The 26,717-nt window shown below is 35.4% G+C and overlaps 1 protein-coding gene across 11 annotated transcripts in view; it reads left to right on the top strand.

Annotated features, from left to right (window-relative positions):
* PTPRD (protein tyrosine phosphatase, receptor type D) overlaps positions 1-26,717 on the top strand; it is a 374,457-nt gene that overhangs the window by 289,165 nt on the left and 58,575 nt on the right. For all 11 annotated transcript variants that reach the window (XM_021379996.1, XM_021379991.1, XM_021379989.1 and 8 more), the window contains 3 exons: positions 5,662-5,759; positions 14,902-15,025; positions 26,245-26,420. In XM_021379996.1, the coding sequence (XP_021235671.1) occupies positions 5,662-5,759; positions 14,902-15,025; positions 26,245-26,420 (398 nt within the window). The remainder of the gene's footprint in view (positions 1-5,661; positions 5,760-14,901; positions 15,026-26,244; positions 26,421-26,717) is intronic.

The following is a 26,717-nucleotide window of genomic DNA, read 5'->3' as shown; positions in this document are numbered from 1 at the left end:
TTATCACTTTTTCTTGTCCTGTCAATAAGAAATTACATTCCTCTCTGATCTTTTACTTGCCTAAGGGGCTTCCTATCTTTCTTTCGCCATGAAGGGTGAAATTCATTTCTGGCTTTACTCCTCAGTAGATGGAGCAACTCCGTAGAAAAATTTGACATTTTGTCTTGACATTTGGAATAGCCCACAGTTCTACATCTGAGAACAAGATCCCATGTCCATATGTGTTATCCAAAAAAAAAGTATATTTTTTAGATAAGTCCATATGCCAGTGAGTGGGTCACAGCTGTGCCAAGTTTTCTTTGAGTAAACATGAAAATACTCAGTCTCTCAGCAGCATAAGGGATTTCATTTATGAGTCTGTTATTCTTCTGTAACTAGAGTAGCTGAGGGAAAATCAATCACATTCTTCCTATTCTACAAGTTTCTTGCAAAATATGGGATTAACATCATTACCCAGGTGCACAAATTTCAACTCCTTATGCCACGTAGGAGAGTAAAGGTAGAGAAGGGGTAATAATTAAGCCCTCACAAAGGGTTCCATCAAATGAGGAAGAGCAGCTTTACATAGAGGAAAATAATTGATGTTAAATAGTTTGAGTGGGTTATGAGAAACCTCAGGCTTGGGGAAAGACTTCAGTCTGCCAATCAGCCAAAGAAATGAATTGAATAATTCCTGAAAAATGGTTGTTTTTTCTTCTCATTTAAGTATAATAGTTGTCACTCTTATAAGTAATTTGCCTAACTGGATGCCAATTAAACAATTATCTCATTATCTCTTATGAACTAAGATAGTTTGAAATACAAGAGAAAATAAATAAATAAATAAAATTATTGCAGTCCCAAATTGAAGATTCTGCTTTTTCATTTGGTAACTAAATGCTTATGAATTTCTTATTCTTTGAATTCCATAGGAAAAAAGTACCAGTAACAAATGTGGGAAAAGCGATGTCAGGATTTAGTCACCTGTTCTAGGAGGAAAGTTCTTCCTTTTGTTTTTGTACACAATTTCTTTTTGTCATGACAAGATGATAAGCTGAAAGAAGAACTGAGGTTTGTCTCCATGGCAAAAACAGATAGGAATAGCTTTCTCACAGTGGACTATCCTACAAGTATTTTACACGCATGTGAACTCGACTCACACGAAGGATTTAAGCATCTTAAGTGAGATTTAGGTTCAGAGTGCAAAAAACAACTTTGCTAACTTCTCAGTTGGTTACAATCTAATGTAGAGGTAATAAAAATCTGCTTGGATGGAAGGTGGAGTTTATGATTCTGCTGCTCTCCAAGGTAATATTTTTTTTTTCCCTGGATATTAGCCCGTGATTTTGCAACACTCTATTGAGCAGAGCAGTGCTCAGATCAGGGTCTGAGAACTTTTCAGACTATTTCTCACCGTAGAGAGCTTTTACAGCTCACTAAGAGTGGGATGTTCTGCCTTGATACCCTGGGGATTTTGGCTGGTCTAAGTCTGATACACAAGAGAATTACCTTCACTACCGAATAATTAATCCACCTTAGAATTATTCTGGAATAAAAGTGGCTTCATTTTACAGTATTATATGTGTGTGGGTAACTATTTTGAAACAGTTATTGCAAAGTAACATACTTCTCATGAGCTTCTAAGTTTAGTTCCATACACAAGATCACTCTGAGTTAATGGAAAATTTGAAGCAATAGTGATTTGTCTAATATATTAGGGACATCCTGGATAAATTTTCATGGATAGCAAATTCCTACTAAAATCAGGGTCATCTTTCATCTTTTCCATTTCCCTTATCCAAATTTTGCACGTTTTTCTTTTTTCACTTTTCTGATAAGAGAAAGTATCAGCCATTACTGATTCCTTCCTCTTTCTATAATGGCACAACATCTTAATGTAGATTGGTATGTGGGAGGGCATTCTTTGTAAATGAATAAATATGAGTATGTAATAAAAGAGCATTTAAAATACAAGTGTGATAATTTTATTTAGATCTTTAACAGAATATGTTTTACAAAGAAATATCTCTGAAAATAGTATATCCCATTTTTAGTTCATCTGGATAGTATTCTGTACTCTAGCAGATGTTCACTATGTTTCTTTTTAACTAATTTCTTATTTATTGTGGACATGTCAACCTATATGTTCAGATTTTTATGTTTCACAGGTGTTTTTAAAAGCCCTTAGCATAAAACTTTGACAACAAACAAAATCCTAATTTAACACACTATTGACAAGGCCAAAACACCCACTTGTTTCAGTCAGGTAAAGAATTGCACTAAGCAAATATAATGCCTGGATAAAGATAGCGGGTGAATTCTGACCTTACTTTCCCAGTTGTGCCTTAAAATTGTGGCACACATGGTACCCCATGCTTCTTACTTATGTGTGTACCACAGATTAATCAGAAGATATTTATACATGATAATTTAAACATACATTTGAATTTAATTCTTGTAGAGGGATTGATACTAGGCTGTGTAAGATCAATTAAATTTGACAATTTTCTTCCAAGTCTGGAAATAAAAGCTCATTATAAATACAATTTCAGCTGTGTTTTGCATGTATTTTTTTTTCCTGTTGATTTTTTTTTCAATGTTTTTTTCTCCTTATTTTCTTACTTTAAGGAAAGTTTTAAAGCATGGGTTTGGCATGGCGTTTCTTTTGATTTACTAGCATGTCACAAAACCTGTTGAAATTTAACTGTATTTTGTCTGAAATCTTATGTGTTTTTGTAGCATATGTTGATTTATGTGAAGAAGTGTCAGCAAATAAGTGTATTTTGTTATGTTTAGCCATAAAAATAAGTGTGTTTACCTGTGTTTTGGGTGGGGTTTTGAGTCAAGTTGAGTAGGAGCCTTGTGCTTTTATATGAGGTAGGCTGAGATCTTAACACGTTCATTCATAGCATATTCCATTTTGATGCTTGTTATGATTCTCAAACGGATTACATAACAAAAGTCGTCTAGCAGTTCTTTTTAAGAAAATAGGTACTTTTAGCTCTTAGTAGAGCGTGCTTTGTATATTATTTAAAGCAAGTTCAGAAGTGTTAAATGTAACTGCCTAAAGTAAATCTTGGACAAAGGTGGGTTATATGTGGTCAAAATTATCAAGTTTCAGAAGTTATAAGTAGTTTTCTTTTCTTATAAAGAAGTTTTTATGTCAAGTTTCATTTTGCACAAAATATTTAATACGAATTCTCCCTTTAGGAATATTAGTTGGCATGTAGAGGAGCACATAAATAGAAACAATTTAAAAGCACTGGATAATCAGCATCTTTTTCCAAAAAAAGAAAAAAATGTCCTTTGCAGCAAACTAATTATTGATATTTTTGATGCTGGTGATTTAGTCAGGTTCATCATGTATACAACAAGTCTCATCTTTTTGGTTTTATGTCCTTTATATTTACAGTAGGGTAATTGGATCTCTAAACATCTTCTTAGTTGAATTTCCAGACTCTGTTTTGTGCATGTCTGAAGTGCCTGTATGTACAAGATTGATTGATTATGGTGATCTACTACTGTTACTAATTTGTTTCCCATTTCCAATTGGCTTTTACTTTTTGCAGCTTTGAGCAGTAATTCAGTCCCCTACGCCTCCCTGATTGGCTCTGTGTCCTCCCTCTCTAGCCAAACTACCACTCAGTCCTTATATGATAATAACTCTCTCCCACGATTCGCTCGAAAAGGTCTAAACATCTTTGTCTCTATTATTTTCTCTGTTCAAGCACTGTTCTAGATGTACATCAGTCCACCTCCATTTCTGGATCAATCTAGAGTTCTCTTGTGCCTTTTCACTCACATATTTTCCATGGGGGTGCTTGATCTGGATCAATCAGTTTAATTGTTAGATGTCTGTCACCCACAATCTTTTGTGAATAAGTGAAATTTCTAAGAAAATGGGAGACAACCAGAACTGATTCAAATAATTCATTATAGGCTGATTTATTAATTGAAATTTCTAATAAATCTCCCCATTAGAGTAGAATATTCTGTTTTGTTAGTTGACTGGCAAATTGCTTTTATGTCTACTTTAAATATTATTTCAACATCCCATATGTGCTATGAAGGTAATACAAAAATATACGTTTATGGAGTCAGTTGAATTAGGGTCAGTGTTGCTGGACATTAATAGTATTATGCTTGAAAAGTCAAAGGAACAAAAAGAAAAGAAGAGTTTAAAAAAGAAAGAAAGAAAGAAAGTGTGGCTGTGTTGTAATCACATGGTCATTTTCAGCTACATTATAGGGAATGCAAGTTAACTGTCTTAGGCATGTTCTTGAAATTCATGGTGACAAAGCAAATGACATTGTGCAACATGGCTTCCAGCTTGAGCCCCCTTGAGTCATCAATGTTTTCCTTTTGTAATTTCAAGAGATTCTGGGGTTCACTAGTTTATTTTTTCTAGCCAGCTCTGATTTCCCACAAGCAATTGAAAACTCACTTGAGTTAAGCATGAAGAGAAGAATGTAAGCAGTTGGATGAGGGTCATGGAGACACACATTAAAACAATGATGTTCACAAATTTTTGCCTGTCAGATCTTCAGCTGGCAGACTGTGCTAGTTGGCCCCACATCTCTTCTGTCCTTCTTTTGCCTTGCTGTCCCTATACTCCCTTCCTCACCCATATCTATCCCTGTTTCCCAGCTCTTAGTTTTATTTTTTACTTAGTATCTTCATCAGTAGACAAAGATGTTTACACCTGAAGTAGATTGTAGGTACTTTTGGGGGTTGATAAATGGGGTTGTAGATAAAGCATATTTTAAGGTACTAGTGCAGTCAGTATGTGTGTCCAGTGAAACTGTACAACCCCTGCTTCTACAATCTGCTACTAGTGAAAACATTTTTGAAGCTCTAATTGTCTGATGTCTGATCTTGTCTTCAGTGACCGTTGTCTAAAAGCAATGATGCATGCTATTCTAGTCATTTGTAGTTGCATGTGAATGTCAGTAACCTCAAAATTTCATGGAATATTTTCAGTATTTTTACTTTAGTCAGAATGCATAGTCAGTCTTCTAGACCTCTATACATTATTATGAATTCTCAAGCTATCCATTTCATTTTACTTACATTAATTTTATAAGTTAGTTTTCTGTTGGTTCGAGGTTTTTTTGTTTTGTACCATTTCCTTTGCAGGTTCAGGTGTCTCTGGTTACCTTGGTAACCTTCATCCTTCAAGTTCGTTTTTCTTGATTATGCATAAGTCACTTTGCTTTCTGTCAAAATACTATTCTTTCTCCTTTAGGGTGCTTCCAGTGTCTGTTTGCCAGCTCACCTTTCCTCATCCAATTCAATGCAGTTTCCATTTCATATAGTGCAGGAGAAGAAGTTTGAAATGACGTTAAGAGTCATTACTCAAAGCAGAGGTCAACATCAGGTCTAACTGTCTCATTTTTCCATGCCTAGCTAACCTCATTGACTCATCTCACAGTAACTTCTTCCTTTACACTAGGAATGCTAGCTTTGGGAATATGCTTGGTGACTTTTAATTTGGCTTCAGAGCTCATCTATCCAGAGCATGTCGTGCTTTGAGTAACCAAACTATTTGCCTGCTCCTCTCACATATGACATCTTTACTACTTACACATTTCTAGCCATTCTAATTACTACATTTTCTGATTTCTATAGTGCTGTCATCACTGTAGTTTATTTTAAATTTGGTTCTTCTTTCTTTTCCAACAGGTATGGCCAGTCACCCCCCAATACCTATCTTGGAACTCGCAGATCATATTGAAAGATTGAAAGCAAATGACAATTTGAAGTTTTCACAGGAGTATGAGGTAATCTGCTTTATTTTCTCACTTCTCATTATCAAAAATATGCTTTTTGTTTCTCTAGGATTTTCCCTGATATTTGTCCACCATTGTGATGCCATTTTAATACTATAAAGCCATGGTAAAGTAAGTCCACTGTTTAAGATGTCTACATTGGCGAGGTAGCTCCTTTGCTTCTAACAATCTATTTGTAAAGATATGTGTCAGCAGATTCTACGTGCACATACTTGAAGCAGTGGTTGAATGATACAGCACTTTCAATTTTAATGCACCACTATCCATCTACTCTGTAGCTAAAAGCTCCTTGGGTTATTAAAACATTATCCACTGTGTTGTTAAGTGTTGACAGGACACATGCAGTCCACAAAGAAGAAATTACAGTCCACTATGTTAATTTTGCATGGATTAAAGAATTTGCACTTGCCTGATACATATGACTGCTTGGTAGAAAGATCCTGTAAATTTGTGATGTATTTAGAGACTTGACATGAATTAAAAATGAATACCTACTAATGTAATAGAGAAATACAACTGATGATTATTTAATTAAACAGTAATCAGAAGTAGGACTGTTCAGAAAAAATAATCTAATTAGGTATCAAAAGGTCTGTATAGTCTCTGTACAGACAAATTTGGGAAGTAAATTCTTTTGAAGAGCATCTCAGGGATCTTGTTTACTGTCACAGTCAAAAATTGTAGGAGTATCTTATCACATTTCTACATGAAAAATTGTTCTTAAGTATAAAGATATACAAAGGATCAGACGGGGAAATTTATGTAATGATGTTCAACATGAAAAAAAGCTAGTATTTGATATGAATTTGACAATCATTTCCTGTTGTACTGCAGACAAATTCCTTGGAATACCTGTGTAGGAAATAAATGATCAATGTCATTACAACTCATACAATGTAGTATAATTTCCAGTAAAATGCACCTTTACTATGTCTTGAGTATGTTGTGAAGATGGTGTGATACTTCTTATAGTGTAATATAAAAGACTTTATTTACTTGTTAAATCATTAAAATCATCTTGAGAATGTAATCTTAACCATTTACAGCCAGTGTTGTGAAGATGTGCTGAATTATTGAATGCTTGGTATCAATATTGTCAAAAATTTTACCTATATAAACAGCCTCTATACATTCTGTGTTTCATTTTATATTATTTTTTACAAAATGAATCATCTGGGGCAGAGTAATCAAAAATTAAAGAATGTGACTGACTGTAGATCACCATCAAGCTTCGTTCACATTGGTTTGCCCAAGGGATGGTCAAAAATTACCTTTGAAATCTCAACTTTAGAAATGCCACTTTGTTTCTAACTAGTTCAGTGTTCACCCATTTTGAAACAGAATTGCTGAAAAGCACTGCTATTTAATTTCATGGTCTGGAGTAGGCAGTGTGCTAAGGCTGCAGTTTGGTGATCACTGTAGGTCATTTCCCTGTCTTGGCTGTGCATTCCTGTTGTTTCTCTTGTGCCAGTCCTGGCACTAGCACATGTGCAGCTGTTCAAGGATTGTCTCAGGAAATAGATTTAGCTGAAAACTAATTGTTTTATTTTTCTTTGCTATTTTCAGTTGGATCAATTCCCTGAACTAGCTCATCACATGGCTGTGTGAGCTCTAGTGCCAGCACAAGGGAGCTGGTGGGAACATTTGTGGTTGGGGATTGGGACCTTGCCTTTCAGCAGCAGTCCTCACTGATGTCTCTTAAAAGTAACTATCAAAGCAAAGATGGGTACAGATGGTAACAGTTCAGTTATTGTCACTTCAGATAATGTTTGAACTGGTAACATAGAATGAAAAAGAAAGATTTTTTTGTCTTCATGAGTTAAAGGCAAAGGTAAAACTTGTAGCAGGAAACCACTGATTTTTGTTGCTGGTAATAAAATACTCCATTTAATTCTCATTTGGAGAAACAAACATTTTTCATCAGCAGTCACATATGTATATATATATATATATAAAATTGCCTTCTTCTCCTTACACTCCATTATTTTATTTATTTTTATCACGTAATATTTTACATTCCATTTATGAAATTCTTCATCTATGAAACCCCAGCTCTTAGAAGGGAAGATAATGAGAACAGTGTTGATATCTATTCTTATAACTGAATACCAGATTTCGTGGGAGGATAGAGGCTAAGCCCTAAAGATTACTACTATTGCAAAATTTAAATAAACTTATATTTAACCTGTAGAATAAAGTGTTTTTGTAGTTTTAACATAGTTCTTCTCAGTAAAGTTTACTTCTACTTATAAATAAATTTTCTATAATCCTAGTTTTATAAGCATTAGCTTGCCATCTTTTAGCCTTAAAAATGTTAGTTTACCTTGTTACCACAACATATCTTTTAGGTCATATATTTATTTTGTATTCTATAACTTCAATTGAAGTTTCTTGACCCATATATATTAGTATTAAGCTTTTTCTGGCTTTGGCAGTTTCAGTGGGATCTTAATGCAGTTCAAGGCTCCATATGGACTTCACAGCTGCTAAGCAGAAAGCTATATTCAAGAAACTGACCTTTATGTATTATATCTCATTCTTAGCCTTTAGAATTTAACAATAAAGAACGGTCATGGAGATAGACTGAATCAGAATATTAAGATGCTGCCTATTTTATGCAATACACATATTAGATTACTAAAGTAATTTCCTCCTGTCACAATGAGCAGAAAATTTATTCCTCCAAAGCGGATTCCTGTGCCTTGTGTAAAACAGTTTCATACTTGTTATCTGGGATCTGCTGTCATTGCTTTACATCCTTAAGAGGTTAGATTCAGAATCATACTTTTTTTTTTTTTTTTTTTTTTTTGTGAGAATCTGACATAGTAACGTAAAGATTGCAATATTGGCCTTTGCATGTTATTGCATGATTTAGCGTATGTGTGTACGTATGTATGCTGGTTATTTAATGATAAGAGAAGCTGTGTATTATTTTACTGTGTTCTACATCTGGCTTTAAATTAGAGTAAGTCTTTAACACTGATTATTGGAAAAACTGAAGATGTATTTTGACTCTGTTGAACAGTGCCATGCTATTTAGTTTTACTGTAGCTTTTCAGTGTCAGTTGGAAGGATCTCTGATGAGAAGACGATTTACTGAATGTAGTACATTTATGTTTTTATATCTTAAGCTTCAACAAGATAAACACTGAACACTAAAACACTGTGAGTCTTCTATGGAAAAAGCAATTATAAAGCTTATTAATATAAAACATTTTTGAAATCTATGAAAATCAGATAGCTTGCTGAATGAACCTGTACCAGAGAATCAGCTGCACATAACTGCCATATCATTGCAGATAATACCAACTTATATGCAAAAAACAATTCATCCTCAGCAAAAAAAAAAAATAATAATGAATCTCTTATTTATTTCTACAGTAGTTTTTTTTTTTCTTAAAATTAAAAACAGCATTTACTGATATTCTACACCTGTACTTTCATAGGATGTGCTCCGTTAACTGAGAAACAATTAATGTACTCAGTAAACTTTTAACAGTTTTACAGTTTTTTGTCTTCTTACTAATAGCGCATATGTTGTTGGTTTCACAGAGGTTGTTTGGTGCTTATTTCTAGCTATAGTAGTCTCTGAGCCAGTAAGATATTTAGGAGTGTCAATTATGAAGACAATAGTGCAGGAATCTGAAATGGCAGCAATCAAGATTAATAGTAGTGTATTACAACCTTACTTTGTACTGTGGATGCCTCTTTGGACTAACAGCATGTATTTATGCTTATATAATTAAAAGAATATTCAGATACAAGAAAGTTGTTGTTAATGTAGTGGGATGCTAGGTTTTGGACTGATAGCTAATGCTATCTTGCCAAGAAATTCCATGGAGATTGTTTTAAAATCCATGTATCTATAACAAAGGTCACCTTTATTTTGCCCAACCAAAACCACAGATATATGTAGGAAGAGCAACATAGTCCATTTCAGCAAGAAAAATCATTCAGGAATGTACTATTTATAGATTGTTATTGGTAAATCTGAGATTTATGAGGTTATTTTTAAAAAGAATAATTTGCAATTTTTGAAGTGTTTATGGAGGGAAATGAAGGAATCAGTGGAGAAGGCTTTTACGATAACTCCTTATGTTGCATAGAACAAGTCTTCTTTACTCCTTTCACACACACACCCAAAAGCATTGTTGACAGTATTTTAAAAACACGTTGAAAACTGAAAGCAACACCAGTGTTTGCTATGAGATTGTTAAAAAGTTCAATGAATTTTCTTTATTTCATGCACTCTTCCAAAAAAAAACCAAGAGGATGCTTTAATAAGAAAAATTTTTAAACTAAGCTTTTTTTTCATTCCTCGTCCGCTCCTGGTATTTTTTTCCCACCTGAAGTGGAGTATAAGCCTTTGTTTTCAACACATAGTTATTACTAACATAACTGGTTATGATATCAAATGCAAAATATTTTAACCATAGGTGGAAAAGAAATGAATTACATCTTAAGATGGAAGACAAATACAAAATGAGTTCTAAAAAAGTTTTGTTTTCTAAAGCTTTTACATAACAGAGATTCTCCTTCAAAGTGAGTAAGTTTTCCTCCTTAAATGCACTTTAGTAATATACTATATACCTTCTTAGATTCCATTGGGATAGGGTTTTATGCCATCTCATTTTGTCATAGGATTATTGCTTGATACAGTAGAGGAAATATCTTCATTCTCGAAAGGAACTGGTAAAAACTTCAGATGTGTTTCTATCTGCTTTTGAACGGTTGGTCATTTTCCTTTGAGATTCAACAGGAAATCACTCATTAGTGCATTTTCAGTTCTATTTCTAGGACCAAGATACAAACTTGTATTTGAGCACCAAAAAAAGTTCTCATGCAAAAAAATTTGGATTTGCCCCCCATATCACTTGTGAATGGCAGCCTTTACAGTGTGCTGTGAACAACTCTGCCTTAGAAGGAAAATATAATTCCATTGCCAAGTTGTCATGAAGTTGTATTAAAGTTCATGCATTATGTTTTGTAATGCAGTACATAATTCTTATTCTATTAGCTAGTGTCCTGCATAATATAATAGTATTTTCTTATAGATTCATCAGCTATGGTATGAAATTTTTAGTGCAGTTGCTGACACTGGTAAAAGGGGGTCAAAATGTTTGATTTTATGGGTAGCTGACTACTTTCTTCAGTTCTGTAGTCTGTTTGAATTGACATAATCTTAAATTTCTTTTTGCATTCTTCTTCTTCTAATTAGACTTAGTTTTCTTTGTGAACCCATGCTTTTTGTTGATCTAATTTGGAGCTCAAACACAGCACCTGCAGTGCTGAGAAATTCTCTAGGAATCATACTTCCCTCTCCTTCTGGGTTTGTGAAACCTCTGTAGTAACTAACAGTGTTCCCTACACAAAAACTCAAACCTGCTGGCTCTTCATTTGCTGGCACAGCAATCCTTAGTAGAGCATTGTTCCATGACAGCAAGGATCTTACTCCAGAAAGCCTGTCATTCTCCTTCCTTTCTCAGTACTACACCAGGATATACTCTCAGGAGACTTGCAATGTTAGCAAGGAACATTTGCCTAAAGGAAAACTTCACAGTGAGCAAGTATAGATATTAGTGTGATGAGTCCTTTAAAATTCTTCCAGAAACACTTTCTTGCTACCATGATTCATAGTAAAAGAACTATTTCGCGTAAGATGCATACGTATTTCTGCAGTACTTTCCTAGTCACAATTTCTTTTTCCCTCAGCAGCCAACCATTTAGAACACAATAGCTGAAAGATTAGTCAAAGGGTAATAACGGTATTATGGATATCTTTATTTCCTTTGCACAAAGCACCCATACTCCGCAGTTATATTATGAAGAAATCCAGTTCTTTGTTAATGACAGCTTTATTGAAGACAAGCTTTCAAAATGAATATACTAGAAATCCTATTAACGTGCCGTCCGTTAAACCATTAAACCACTCATTAAAACTGTTAGTATAGACTTGTTATTCATGAGTTATCGGTCTTTTACACTTCTGAAATGTGTCTGCCAATACCTCTCTACTCTTTGTTCCAGTATGGCTATTAAATCTGAGGAAATATAGGTTGTCATTCTTTTGCCAAAAAAAAATATTTTATGGGAAGTTTGTTAGACTACAGAGTGGTTTGGATTAATGAGAAAAGGAGGAAAGATTAAAATGCAGGCCCGTTTGCTCAGTTTTGCTGTAATGTATGTTAACTATGTCTGCATGCAGGACTCAATCACTGAGTAACACCATCTTGCTATACATCACACGAAGAAGTGAGTGTGGAGTATAGTATGCTGCTGTGTTTTAAACATCCTCCTCTACTTCTACAAATAGTTGACAAAGAAAGATACTGGTTGATTTTTTTCGCAGAATGGAAAACCTGCTTTAGATCACCTAAATATTAAGGACTGAAAAATGGAAGAACAATACAGGACAGATAAGTTTAAGCTTTAAATACAATGTATTATTAATAAACTAAAAACACACATTAACTATAGGAGTGATATAGAGCTGAAGTTCTTTCTGATAATGGGCAAAAATCTACTTAGAACATGATTTTCTAAGTGCAATTGTAAACCTTAAAATTCATCATACACAAAATTTTTTTTGTAAGAGCAGTGAGGATCAGGCACGGTATATCCTTCAGGATATTACTTCAGGGTATTACTTCAGGATCTTGGGATGTATGTCATTTGGACCCATAGACTTGTAATTCACTGTAATGCACTCAAACTTGCAATGTTCTTACAGCAGGGGAGATATTTTAATATTTTGTAGTCTCATTGTTGCAACTGCATGACCCAACTTAAAGAAGCAAGAATGGGTAGTAGTCCTCAAGCTATACAAAGCAAATTGAATCTAAGACATTAGTTGATGCTATGTTAGGCCTTGGTTTCCTAAACAGAAATGCACAGGTATTCTGTGACCTTTTTGTGAGGCTGTCAGGCAACAGGACTTTTTCAGAGTAATCTCAAGAAAGAAGCAATATCATTCTCATAATACTGATAAAATAAACTATAAGATATATGAAGATGTTTAAGAATCACGCAGTTTTCTGGATAGTCAAATAGAAGTTATTATCTAAGGGATGTATACTAATTGCATTAATTATTTTAGCCCATTCTCATTGTCTGATAATACCTACTGCAATAGATTACAGGTCTTATTTTTCATTTCATTAATGTAAAACGGACTTGTAACTGTTAGAATCTGAGAGGAATCAGTGTAAGTAATGTAAAAGTGATGACTTGATGCTGTAGTTGCTGTATGGAGCTTCACTGCTGGTCCACTAATGGTAAAGACCTCTATCTAGGCATATCTCCTTGATAGTTTTCAGTAATTCAGAGTAATTTGGCACAGGGAACTGCTGTTTTTACCAGGATAAAGCTAAGGATGCATGCTGTAAACATGAACTGTCTATATATATGTTGATAAAACACTTTTAAAGTCTCTGATGATACAGAAAGTAAAATAATATGTGATTGATTACAACTTCTCAATGCAAGGTGACCTTCCATACAGCCAGTAACATGGCAGATGTAAGCAGGTACCATCTACCATTTATTTCGTATTTGCCCAGCTGTATATATACATCATACAATCATAGAGGAAACAGTAAAGAGTTCTCCTAGTGAAGCATCAAGGAACGTAGGAAAAACTTCAGTACACATAAACCTAATGAGGTGCAAGGTGCTGCACTTGAGTCAGGACAATCCCAGATGTGTGTACAGACTGAGAAAATAAGTCATTCAGAGCAGTCCTGCAGAGAAAGACATGGGGATCCTGGCAGACAAAAAGCTTGACATGAGCCAGCAGTAAGTACTTGCAGCCCAGAAAACCAACTGTACTTTGGGCTGCATCAAAAGAAGGGTGGCCAGCAGAGTGAGGGAAGTGGTTGTCCCGCTCTGCTCTGCCTTTGAGAGGCCCTACCTGGAGTACCATGTCCAGGTCTGGGGCTCACAGCACAAGAAAGACCTGGAGCTGTTGGAGTGGGTCCAGAGGAGGGCTATGAAGATGATCAGAGGGCTGGAGCACCTCTCTTATGAAGAAGGGCTGAGGGAGCTGGTTTTGTTTATCCTGGAGAAGAGAAAGCTTCGAAGTCCTCATTGTTGCCTTTCATTTTTTAAAAGAAATCTTATACAGAAGATGGAAACCAACTATTTTATACGGGAAGACAGAGATAGGACAAGGAGGAATGGTTTTAAACTAAGATGAGATTAGATGCTAGGATGAAATTTTTTAATCAGTGTGTGGTGAAGAACTGGAACACGCTGCCCAATGGTGTTCCCATCCCTGCAGGCATTCAAGGCTAGGCTGGATGGGACGCTGGGCAGCCTGATGCAGTGGATGGCAACCCACAGCAGAAGGTAGAACTAGATGATCTTTAAAAATCCCTTCCAACCCAAACCATCCTACGATTCCTTGGTTAATTTAATCCTGGAAAATAGAGGTAGAGGGAAATAAAAAAATGATTTTTTTCACTGAGTTATACGTATAAATAGGAGGTCATTGGAATTTCCTAGATTTGCCTAAATTGTTCACTTATCTGCATGTCAAGGAAATAAAAAATCAGCAGTCATCATACCTTCCCTTGTTCCCTGAGCAGCACTGGTATGAAGTGTTGGTCTGGAGCCAAACTGAAAAAAAAAATTAGACAGAAACAAGATTTTTTTTTCTTTTGGAAAAATTCTTCAGTTTTATTTTGTATTTAGTAAGCAGGACACTGAGTTGTTTGAACATGTGCATTTTGTAATAGATCAAGATAAAAATATTTTTCCCTCTTCTTCCCAGTGTTTTTAGGATTTCTGGCATATTTTTCATTCTCTGTTATATTCCTCACTTGCAAAACAATGAAAAGAAAAAGTGATAAATAGTGCGCCCTTGCCTTTCTGAAGAGAAGGCAATTACCTTGGATTTGAAGAGCTTATGGTAAAAATTTGTGATTAGAATTTCAGATGCATAAAATCTAAATGCTTGAGATGATAGTATATGATATGTTAGTAGATGTAATCCCAAAGTAATAATGTTCTTTCCAAAGCAAGATGTGTTCACGGTAAAGCTATTGGGGCATATCATCTGTAACCTTTATAAATACAAGTATGTAATATTTAGATAAAAATTTCTGTTTTCTTTCCTTCTCTTTTTCTTTTTAAGTCTATTGACCCTGGTCAGCAGTTTACATGGGAGCACTCTAACCTGGAAGTAAACAAACCAAAGAATAGATATGCAAACGTAATCGCATATGACCATTCTCGTGTTCTACTTTCAGCAATTGAAGGTAAGGGGAACTTTACAATTAAATTAAATAAATACTAAAATCCACTGTAATTCTAGCTCCAAATATCTTTGCATGTAAAAAAAAGTTTAGTTAAATTACTACCAGTACATTTCTATAATGACAATTCTTCTCTGATTTTCATTCTCAGTAATTCATTATGAAACTGCACTAAAATTGACACAGGATCACATGTAGCACCAAATACATCAGGTCTCTGCATGTATGCCAAAATGTTATATGAAGTTAATCATCACTGCTGTTTACTTGTGCTATTTCTGGAGAACAAGTAGAGCAATTGTACATCAATTAAGTTTCTTACCTAGCAACGGCATTTTCAACATGTTTAATTATTGCTCTTCAGTTGCCTTAATCTAGGATGATAAATCTATTCAACTTTGTGTTTCAGGGAAAATATGGAGAACTGTATTACAACTTCCTTTTTATTTCTTTTTTATTTATAAAATGAATATTAAACAAAAGTGCTTAAACAAATGCACATATGCAGACATTGTTGGAACTTCAGTATTTTACTGCCAGTATTTTGGCAGAGGGGTATAATTATTTTCATTATATCTTTTTTTTGTCATGTAACACTCCAAAAACTTGAACATTTTAGACTTTTGACTTAAACTGTCAAAATTACCGGCCTTAGGTATTTTATCTATTTTAACAAGACCTAAAGTAACACGAGTTTCTGGTTTTCACTTAAGGGATATTTTTCTTAGAAGTTTTGTCGTAGCATTAAGCTTCTTCCTAATATGAGGCCAGATTTTCCCTTTATCCTCTATCGCTGACAGACAGTTATTAATCATTGTCAGAATAAAATAGTTTATATATTTAATTGGAGTGGTTTATAAGAAAAAAATTGTCTTAGTTACTTTAACAGTGCTTGTGTATGATATATAAGATCTTGGGTATTCATGGTCATAATTTGAAACGAGCATGCTACTAGTTAAACTGCAGAGAGTTTTGATTTGTGGTTATAAACAATTTCTTATGTTTGGCTACCCCAGACCTGAAGAAACTGGATACAGGTGGGGCAAAACTTATAGGTGTCATCAATTTTATTAACAGCTGTTTGGTGATGAAAAAAGCAGTGTCACTGACTGAGGTTTAGATCTTTCCTTTACTTACTGCAGCCTCATATTCAAAGTCTTGATTATACAGATAAGAACTTCTCAAACGTATTAGAAAATTCAGTGATAGCCTTGAAGAATTTGCACCTGATAATCTGCGTATATTTGTTCTGCCTCTGAAGCTTGAGGAGTAGTACTGACAGCATTTTTTTAATAAGAGGAAAAAAATCTAATTGCAAATCCATTAATTTGTTAATTTATAAACAAATCAGATGTTTGGACTTAGAAATTTCTAACAGGTTCCCCTTTATGTAAATGACTCATGAAATTTGGCTCCCTGAAAGAAAATAAACTTACTCTGAGAATATGAAGAAAATCTCAGAGGAAAAAAACAAAACAAAAAATTAATCAAAGTAGTGGAAGGTATCAAATTATACAGTATGCTTTTTAAAATAATAGTAAGAATATGAGAAATAAATAAATTTCACCTATGAGTATTATAATGAGCAGAGAAAATATACATTTATAATATTTCTTATTCTTTTAAAAAAAGTAATAAAAGTAACACCATGATGAGGTTAACACTTCTAACACTCTAGCACTCATTGACTTTAAACAAAGAAAAATATTGTAGCCTTACGGACTGTCCGTGTTGGACACAGAACCACAAATGAGATTTTGATCCATCTGGTGCATTATTTCCCTACTAGGGAATCATAGAATCACAGAATCAAATAATAGTTACTTTAGGAAGGGACCTTTTGAGGTCACCTGATCCAACTCCCCCTGCTCAGTCGGGGCAATGTAGAGCAGGTTGTGTAGGACCATGTTCAGATGGCTTTCAAAGATCTTCCAGGAGAGAGACTTCACAGCCTTCCTGGGCAACCTGCTCTGGTGCTCCATAGCCTGTACAGTAAAGTGCTCCCTCCCGAGTTTCAATTTGTACCCATTCTCTCTTGTTCTAGCACTGGACATCACTGAAAACAGCCTGGTTCTGTCTTCATTGCATCCTCTCTTCAGGTATCTAGATAAATTGATAAGAAATAAATACTTTGAATATCATTTAAAAAATATAAGTCTTTAACTAGGTTACTATACAAGTTAATCGGAGTCTAAATTTGGCCTTCAGTGCATTTTGTTGCAAATATATGAAGAATATTTGGATTTTACATAGAAGTCTTATCTGCAGTACTCTGGAGGCAGTAAGGAAACTAATATTGACAACGAGCCATGAATAATCTGTGTACTCTTTCTGAGTTCCATTCTACACCTAGACACTCCACCACTGCTTCTAAGAATACATATGTACTTAAAATAAACTTAGCATATACCATATTGCAGTCCAACACTAATTGTCGCTTTCCCCCTGGTAGTGATCCATAAAGTTGGAATGCTGAAACTGCTACTTTAGAGTGAGTTGCAAGGACAAGACGGTTCAGTTCTGTTGCATATCTTGGACTAAAGCCAGTGTGAGGCACTTACTGGAAAAGCTTAAAAAGCATGTAGGAAAGATTTGAAAATACTTCATGCCTATTAATTTGTTTTTAATTACCTAAGTCTTGAAACACTAGCCTTAGTAACTTTTTCAAAGTGTTTATTTTGGCATCATTTATAACACTCATTACACATGTTCAGACTTTTCTTTGTGTCCCATTTTCTAGACTTCTATAATTACCTGTAGTAAGGAGTTCCACCACATAATTGCTCACTTTGCAAAAAATATTTTTCTAATTTTAAACTCAGTTTTAAATTTTATTTCATCAGGAGTCTTCTTGGAATTAAAACTCTGATTAGTTGTGGTAGTTTGAACTTCCACCTGAAGGAAAAATTTACGTCGCCAAATTTTGTTCCCTTACATTCTGGAAAATCGATTTCTCATGCTTTAGTCTTTGCAGATGTCTGAGAGAGGCATTTGCAAGAAAAGTGAAATTTTCTGTTGTAATGAAAAATCAAAAGAACATATCAAAGTTTATTGTATGCATCTGAGTGGATCTGAGCACAGAATTTACAGATTAACAGAGAATTAGATCAATTTAAAACAGCAAGATCTGTAATCTTAATCCTCTAAAGAATAAATAAAATTCTGGGGAAGAAAGTGTTGAAAAATTCTGTATTTTAAAAATGGCTGCCAGTTCTTTCCAGAGATGTCCAAGACTTCAGTTCTGTCATATGTGACATAGGTTTACATAATGCTAGTGATGAAAAAAGTAAAAGATACCTAAATCTATCATATTTCAGCAGAGTATGGAATCATAGAATGATTTGGGTTGGAAGAGACCTTTAAGATCATCAAGTTTCAACCCCCATACTATAGGCAGGGACACCTCCCTCTAGACCAGGTTGCTCAAAGCCCCATCCAGCCTGGCCTTAAATGCCTCCAGGGTGGGGGCATCCGCAACCTCTCTGAGAAACTTGTTCCAGTGTTTCAACACCCTCACAGTAAAGAATTTCTTCCTTATATCTAGTCCAAATCTAGCCTCTTCCAGTTTAAAGCCATTTTGCTTTGCCCTGTCACTACATGCCCTTATAAAAAGTCCCTCCCCAGCTTTCCTGTAGGACCCCTTCCCACTGGAAGAGCTGCTCGGAACCTTCTCTTCTCCAAGCTGAAAAACCCCAGCTCTCTCAGCCTGTCCCCATAGGAAAGGTGCTCCGGCCATGTGATCATCTTTGTGGCCCTCCTCAGGACTTGCTCCAATACCTCGATGTCCTTCTTGTGTTGGGGGCCCCAGAACTGGACACAGTAATCCAGGTGGGATATCATGAGAGCAGAGTAGAGGGGCAGAATCACCTCCCTTGACCTGCTAGTCACACTTCTCTTGATGTAACCTAGGATACTCGTCCTTCTGGGCTGCAAGCTCACAATGCTGGCTCATGTTGAGCCTTTCATCAAGTGACACGCCCAAATCCTTCTTAGGGCTGCTGTCAAGCCATTCTCCACCCAACCTGTATTTGTTCTTGGGATTGCCCGGCCCAAGTGCAGCGCCTTGCATTTGGCCTTGTTGAACCTCATCAAGTTCTTATGGGCCCACTTCTCTAGCCTGTCCAGGTCCCTCTGGATGGCTTCCCTTCCCTCCAATATATTGACTGCACCGCTCAGCTTGGTGTCATCTGCAAACTTGCTGAGGATGCACTTTAGGAGGATCTATTCCATGATCTTTCCAGGCCAAGAGGTGAGACTGACCTGTGCTGTTATTCCCTGGATCTTCTTTTTTTTCCCTTCTTGAAAATGGAGATTATGTTTCCCCTTTTCCATTCAGAGGGAACTTCACCAGACTGCCATCACCTTTCAGATATAACAGATAGCAGCTTGGCAACTTCATCTGTCAGTTCCCTCAGAACTCATGGACTGATCTCGTAAGGTCCCATGTACTTGTGCATCTTAATTTTTGTTTGATGGGGCATTTAGTGGCCTTAAACTTCTACTAAGGCTAGAAGTCTCTAACTATAGCATAAAAGATTTATATAAAGAAAAAAGTAAGAAACAGCAAGCACTGTTATTAATTTTACTGCCAGTTAATAGTCTATTAGCATCAAGTGTGTAGGCCATGATCTCTAGATTTAGAAAGAAATCTGGTCGATATAAATCATTGAACAGCTCTGGAATGTACAAATTATTCTCACTTTCTCTCATTGAAGCTACATTGTATTCTGTTAACAAAATATAATTAAATAACATTTCCCCTCTACAAGTACAGGGTGCTATAAAAACTGCAAAAGTGCTGCAGAGATAATAGACTGCAGAAAGATCTATGAATGATTTAGAGTTGACTTCATGATGACAATCTCAACAACTACACTTAGAGAAGTTGTATGGGTATAATTCTGGCCTGTGAATTCACTTATGGTGTTATAATCTAAAAACAAAAAACAAGTAATTTATTCTGCTGAAAATGACTTTTTCATGTATGCATATCCAGAATGTCCATCTAGAAGGCTTCAGCAAAATGTCTAGTGGTTTTTAGATAGAGAATGAAGATTCAGCACCTCATAATTTACAGAGCATTCTCACGTTGAAACTGGTTGTGGGTTTTTTTTGTTGTTGTTTTTTGGTTTTTTTTTGGCTATTAATTTTGTTTGTTTGTTTACATCTTATCAAACCAGAAATCAGTTCATTGAAGTAGAGGCACTGTTGGCCCTTTTAGTGCACCATGTAGATACACAAAGGAGAAGTTATTTCCAACAAGAATCATTTGTCAAATTGGTTCAGTGCTACTCATTCTTAGAGTTGTAACATCATTAAATCAAATTTCAGACAGCTGTAAACTAATCACAGTATGATGACTTTGTGTTGGATTTGGATATCTGCTGTGCACTATCAAGCAGATCATTGACATCACAGTGTACCATGCCACTGTGTTGTCAGAATACTGTTACTTCTGTCTCTGTGTTACTGCACGGAATAAGACATTTGTTTTCTTTCTGCTTTCTCTTAAAATTACCAAAATTAAGCAACATTTTAAATAATTATTATTATTATGAAGAGCATCAGTATTTTTCTTAACAGAACTCTTTGTTTTCCTGGCCCGTTTCTCTGCTATTCTTTATGTGAAACTTTCTGTGTTTCTCATCTTGCCTACAGATATCCTACATCCTTTAGTATATAGTTCTCATGTGTTCCTTACTTTTCACTTTTTCCAGATTTTCTTGTCTTTCTCTTTTAAATATTTCTCTTCTGTCCTCTACGTAGTAACTTTATTTTTCCTGCTTAATTTTGCATATTCTGCAAACCATTATTTGATATTCCTTTTTTTTTCAAAATTTACTATAATTCAACATTTCACTCTGAGATTCCATATCTGTCTCCTTCATCCTTTCTCTTTGTCAGATTCATATAGTCCTAACAGTTCATCCAGCAATCTATAGATATTCTTTCTTTATCACTTCTTTTTCCTTACATTATATTAAGATGATATGTACTGCATTTTGCACAGTCTTTGTAAAATATTTTCATTTTATCAACGTTCATTCTTATAAATAATTATCCTGTTCTCCTTACCTACAAAGATTTCGTGTTACAAAAAGTTGCTCATAAACATTTGTTACTGGTATCTACTAGCTACTCTTAGTTTGGTTTTGCTCTGATGTAGTTCAAAGCATCAGTTATTGATTCAACACAAGAGTGTTCATCAGCATTTTCAGTTCATCATTAAATTTTCCTCACTTGTTTACGAGCATTTAATCCTACTTCTCCATACTCTTTTTACGACTGACAACATATCTCTCAGGAAAGCAGCACAGAAACAAAGGTTTATGCTCGAATATTTTTTAAATAGAAAGGCTGTTCAGTATTTAGGCTTTGTAAAGGTTTGAAATAATTTCACAATTTGATTTCAGTTTGTAAATAAAATATGAAATGTAATTAAAGCTATTTAAGACTATAACTGTTCAGAAAATCAAGTGAGTAATTCTGAGGTCTGCCTTATTAGCCTTGCGATGACAATCCGTGTGTGTATTGTAGCAACATGCAATACTAACACATCAGTTTTTGAGTACAGACTCACCATGAATTAACAGATATAGTGTTTAAGTGCTTTTTTAAAACTTTTGCACGTTAATTCTGTAATTGGCTAATTTTATTACATTGTTCATTCACTCTTTTTCTGTAAAAACTGAACTTCTTTGTTCTCTTGAGATATTTGAAAATGGGATATCTTTTATGCTCAACTACTCATCCGATCCTGTTGTGCTTGATTCCTATCTGACAGAATAAGGAGATTGTGTACTCTGGTCATTTATCACTAGAGCTGAAAAGGTTACTTGAAAATAGTTATAGTATGATCCGGAAGCTGACTTTTTATGCAGAAACTATGCCTCTGCCTTGATGAAACTTGTAAAAGTTGAATTATACTTGGATTATTTTAAAATAACACTTCAGGTAAGCCATTCTAAATCTTCAGTAAATCCTCCTGATGCCAAGAGAGTTAGTTAAGGTTCATACCAATATTACTGAAGGCAGAATTTAGTTGCTTTGTCCCCTTCTTGACCCATGTTTTCATGGAAATGACCTCTCTTAACTTTTACATCCAAATTTAAGTAATGATGGCAATCGCCTCTGTGCATGTTGGTATGCCCTTCAGGCTATTGCAACTAACAGTGGTTTGCAGTGTACCTCAGTGAAACTAGTTGCCATGTGAATGTTTTTTGCACTATTAGACTTGACGGAGAATTGTTCAGCTTTCTCAGCTCAGAATGAGGTTATGAGCAGAAAAGGCACTCTAAAAAGTAACATTTTAATATTTAGATTTATTTTCCGTTGATAATTTTTTTCCGCGTGGTCAGTGTAGATATTTACAGATGTTTAGGTTTGGTAAATGTTATTTTTAAACTGTACACTCTTCATTAAACCCCTTAGGATAACGCAGCCTCCCTTGAAGGCTTTGGGTTTGTAAGTTGTGGCAACATAGTTGATAAAGGAAAAATCAGTGTGTCAAAGTGTGAGACAGACGGTTAGAATAGGAAAGGGGTGTTACAGAAAGTGAAAGGAATTTGGAACATAATGTGAAACTGAGACCATGCATGCAAATTGCAATGAATAGACTCAAGTGCAAATAATGAGTATAATGCTAAAGGGGACAAAGAAAACACAAAATGAAGCTGAGTGCTGAGAGTTCCCTTGATTTCAGTAGGAATGTAACCCTACAGTCCTGTCTACTGCTAGTGAGAGCTCGTAGACAAAAATCTTCACAGAGTGAATATTGTTTAAGTAGCATCTAGGTTTTTTTCCATAAAATGAATTAGCTGAGCTATGAGCTACTGCTCAGGTACTGTCATAAAGCAACCTTCCTTTTCATATCCCAGCAACATTCTTTTCATACACCATGATGCTGAGTTATTTAGTAAAAGGATCTGGCTAAAGAACACAAAAGACATTTTGTGTCCCTTTGGTGGGGCGAGTGCAGAAATAAGTGGAAAATTCCATTTTTACGTAGCTGTGTATAATTCCTCTTTGCAAATCCCTATAATTGTTCATCTTAATTATCTTTCATTTGTGATCAATTATAATCTGAAAACCAGCTTTACTTTGTGAAATCACAGATTTGTTTGAGTTGGAAGGGACATTTAAAGGTCTTCTAGTCCAACTCCCCTGCAATGAACAGGGATATCCACAGCTAGATCAGGTTGCTTAGAGCCTGGTCCAGCCTGACTTTGAATGTCTCCAAGGACAAGACATGCACCACATCTCTGGGCAACCTGTTCCATTGCCTCACCACTCATCATAAAAAAATCTTTTGCCTTGTAACCAATCTAAATCTCCACTCTCTTAATTTGAAACCATTTTCCCTGGTCCTGTCAACACAGGCACTGCTAAGGAATCTGTCCCCTTCATTCTTATAGACCCCCATTAGGTACTGAACAGCTCCAGCTCTCTCAGCCTGTCCTCATAGTGGAAGTGTTTCATCCCCTGAAACAGGGTCTTTCTTCTATTTTAAATAATTATAATATATTTGACTTAGAAGTTATTTATTTGAATATGATTTATTGACAAATGTAATTTAAGTTAGTAAGAGAGTATTAACAATTTTAGAAATTTTGGAATTTTTTCCATTGAGCACCGGTAGCATTGGCTGCTAATATTTATAAAGATCATTCTTTAGTTCACAGTTTGCAATACTTCTTACACTTAATTTTCATGCTGAGTTGTGCGGTATCAGCTCTAGAGGACAGCTTTCCCAGAAGATCATTTAACCACTTTACAAAGTGTTGTTTTTCTTTTTCATTTTTTCCTCAGGCTTTTATTTATAACATATGCTTCGAAGTATGATACCAGACATCATAATGAAATTCTAATTTATGCAGAAAACATTTCTTACCAGCTTTCTCAGCTCCTTTGGTAATAATACCCAGTTGGTGTAGATTTCTCCTGTTGGCTTCATTTTTCTTTTTCATCTGTTTTGCGCAAAAATGTTTTATTATCTTGATAAGGGAAGAAAATATGGCATTGTGCCTAGCAATTTTGTTTTCTAAGCCATTAATTCCAACTTCCACAATAAGAACCATTGCGTAAAAAAGTTTTCAAGAGTGAGGTTTTTGAACTCCTACTTCAACCTTTAATGGCAATAAATCGTATTTTTCAACTATATACTCTTAAGTTTCGAAGGTGAAACATCCTATGTTTTTCACAGAAGAGACTTTCAATCACTTCTAATCATAGTCAGCCAGTTGTCCTGTGTCCATCCATCCATCCTGCCTGGGGAATGCCATTTGTTGCCTCTCTTGTGGCCCTGAAGCTATAAACTCTCTCTTACTCTAAAATGTTTTGTCAGGTTTTTCCTTTACTAGCACAGAAAGTCAAATCAAGTTAAAAATTTTGTTTAAATATAGTTTGAACATAAAAAACAAGGAAACCTATCAAGTATTTTGGGGCATAAAGGCAAAATTTCATGCCAGACTACAGCTGCAGTAAATCATAATCTGAATAATTTCAGGACTGTATTGTGTTTTAATTAGTGTTACAGTTAATCAGTGAGTTTGTTCACTGTAAGTAAATAGTGGAATTACAAATTAAACAAAGATACAAAGAACACAGTAATACTATTTGATAAAGATAATTCACAGCTACAGAATGCTGCTTTTCAACATAGTCGCTGTCATTATCTATGCATTTTCATGAACAATGATCAAAAACTTGCATGCCATTGTCCTAAAAATCAGCATGGCCTTCCAGATCATGGCTTGTCTTTCACATTGCTGTTGCCACTGCAGGAACTCACAACTCACTGCCTCACTGTAATAACATCCACTGTTCAGTCTTCATAAATGTTCAGCAAGCACTGAGAAATGTCAATGTGTGCCATTTTTTCCACCTGGAAGAATTCAGTTCCACACCTTTGCTTCATACACATTTCCATGTCAGAAGCCATTATGTCAGACTGCCCCTCTGCTGCCATCTGTCATGCAACAACAAAATGTAAAAGAATACTGGTGGGAAGGTTCAGTGTCTATTGCCATACCTCCCACATCCCCTTCTGAGATGTGAGTCAATATAATAGAATGGGAGGCATTACTTTTGGAGCAGCCATAGTATGTAGCAAAAATATAAAAGAAGAAGAAAAAAAAAAGAATTTTAAAGTGATGTTATCTACTGCCCACTCCATTTCTTGTATTATTTTGGAAGATATTTTCAGATATATGCCACTGGTTGTCAGGTAAGACAGGAGTGCACAACCTTGATAATTCCTAATTTGGGATCACTAGCAGAAGATAACAGATGAGGATAATTTTGGAAGTTCAGCTTCTGACAGAAAGCTTGAGAAATGTTCCATTGAACTTATTCAGCAGCTTGTGATTCATTTCAAAAGAAACTCTGTTTCTCCGTGAAGTAAAATACTGTTTGTGAAGTGAAAATAGTCACAGCTTCAGAGTAAGTCAGTGAGCTTGTAAGTAGACAAAATGAGCAAGTGCCTATCTGCCAGAGGCTCTGGTAGACATGCTTAAAGTTCCTCTGTATGTCTAGTCCAATGTACTGGAGTCTCAGGTAAATGGCAGTGTAGGCCTAGTGTGAAATTATCTCTTGGCTTCTGCCTCCATTTCAAGTATTTAATTTCAGTCTTGCATTTCTCTATATTTCATGCACACACTGTGTAGAAGATTCCAGTTTCTTAAGCCTGACATACAAATTTTTGTTAAAATAAATCTCCTACTTTGTCTCCTGTTTATTCAGAAAAATGCATGTGTCAACAATATTAATAATCTGGCAATGATAACTGTTGTATTTGAAAGAAATGCATTGAGCTCAATGAGAATGTTGACAGAAGCCTGCTCAGGGTGTTAGTGGGAAGGCTGCCCTGCCTGGGCCAGGGAGAGGATTTCATGTGAGTAGGTGACAGCAGGCAGTGTCAGAATAGCTTGTGCATATTGGTGTTTTCACTCCCAGGTTTCTCCCTCTGCTACAGATTTTCAAACTTCTCTTCTACTTCCTTATCAAAATGGCTCATTTAATTTAAAAGAATGGATATTCCCAGAGAGGCCATCATACCCTTCAGCCCGAGAAGCTGCAAGCACTCACTTACAAGAACCTGTGTACTGCACGACATACTACATTCTCAGATTCTGTGGTCCAGCTGTGCAACAGGATTTTTAGCTCTTGCATAATAGGACTTCAGAGAAATGCTGCCTATTATGTTCATTCTTCTTTTTTTGCAGGCATACCAGGCAGTGACTACATTAATGCCAACTACATAGATGGATACAGAAAGCAGAATGCATATATAGCAACACAAGGGGCATTGCCAGAAACCTTTGGAGACTTCTGGAGAATGATGTGGGAACAACGTGGTGCAACTGTTGTCATGATGACAAAACTGGAGGAGAGGTCCAGGGTAAGGAAAACATATATATACAGAAAAATGCACAGTTAATAGTATTGTACCTGAGAAACAAGGTGATAGGGCTGGGATTGTATAGCCTGGAAAAGAAAAAACTCTGGAGAGACCTTACAGTGGTCTTCCAGTATTTTAAAGGGGGCTACAGGAAAGATGGGGAGGGACACTTCATAAGAATGCAGTGATAGGACCAAGGGTAAAGGTTTTAAACTAAAAGAGATTAGACTTAGATGAAATACAAAAAAGAAATTCTTCACTTCCATGTGGGTGGTGAAGTACTGGAACAGGTTGCCT

Source organism: Numida meleagris, chromosome Z, assembly GCF_002078875.1.
Source record: "Numida meleagris isolate 19003 breed g44 Domestic line chromosome Z, NumMel1.0, whole genome shotgun sequence".
Lineage (NCBI taxonomy): Eukaryota > Metazoa > Chordata > Aves > Galliformes > Numididae > Numida > Numida meleagris.
The sequence above is the reverse complement of the archived record's forward strand: the minus strand, read 5'-3'. Positions and strand labels throughout refer to the sequence as shown.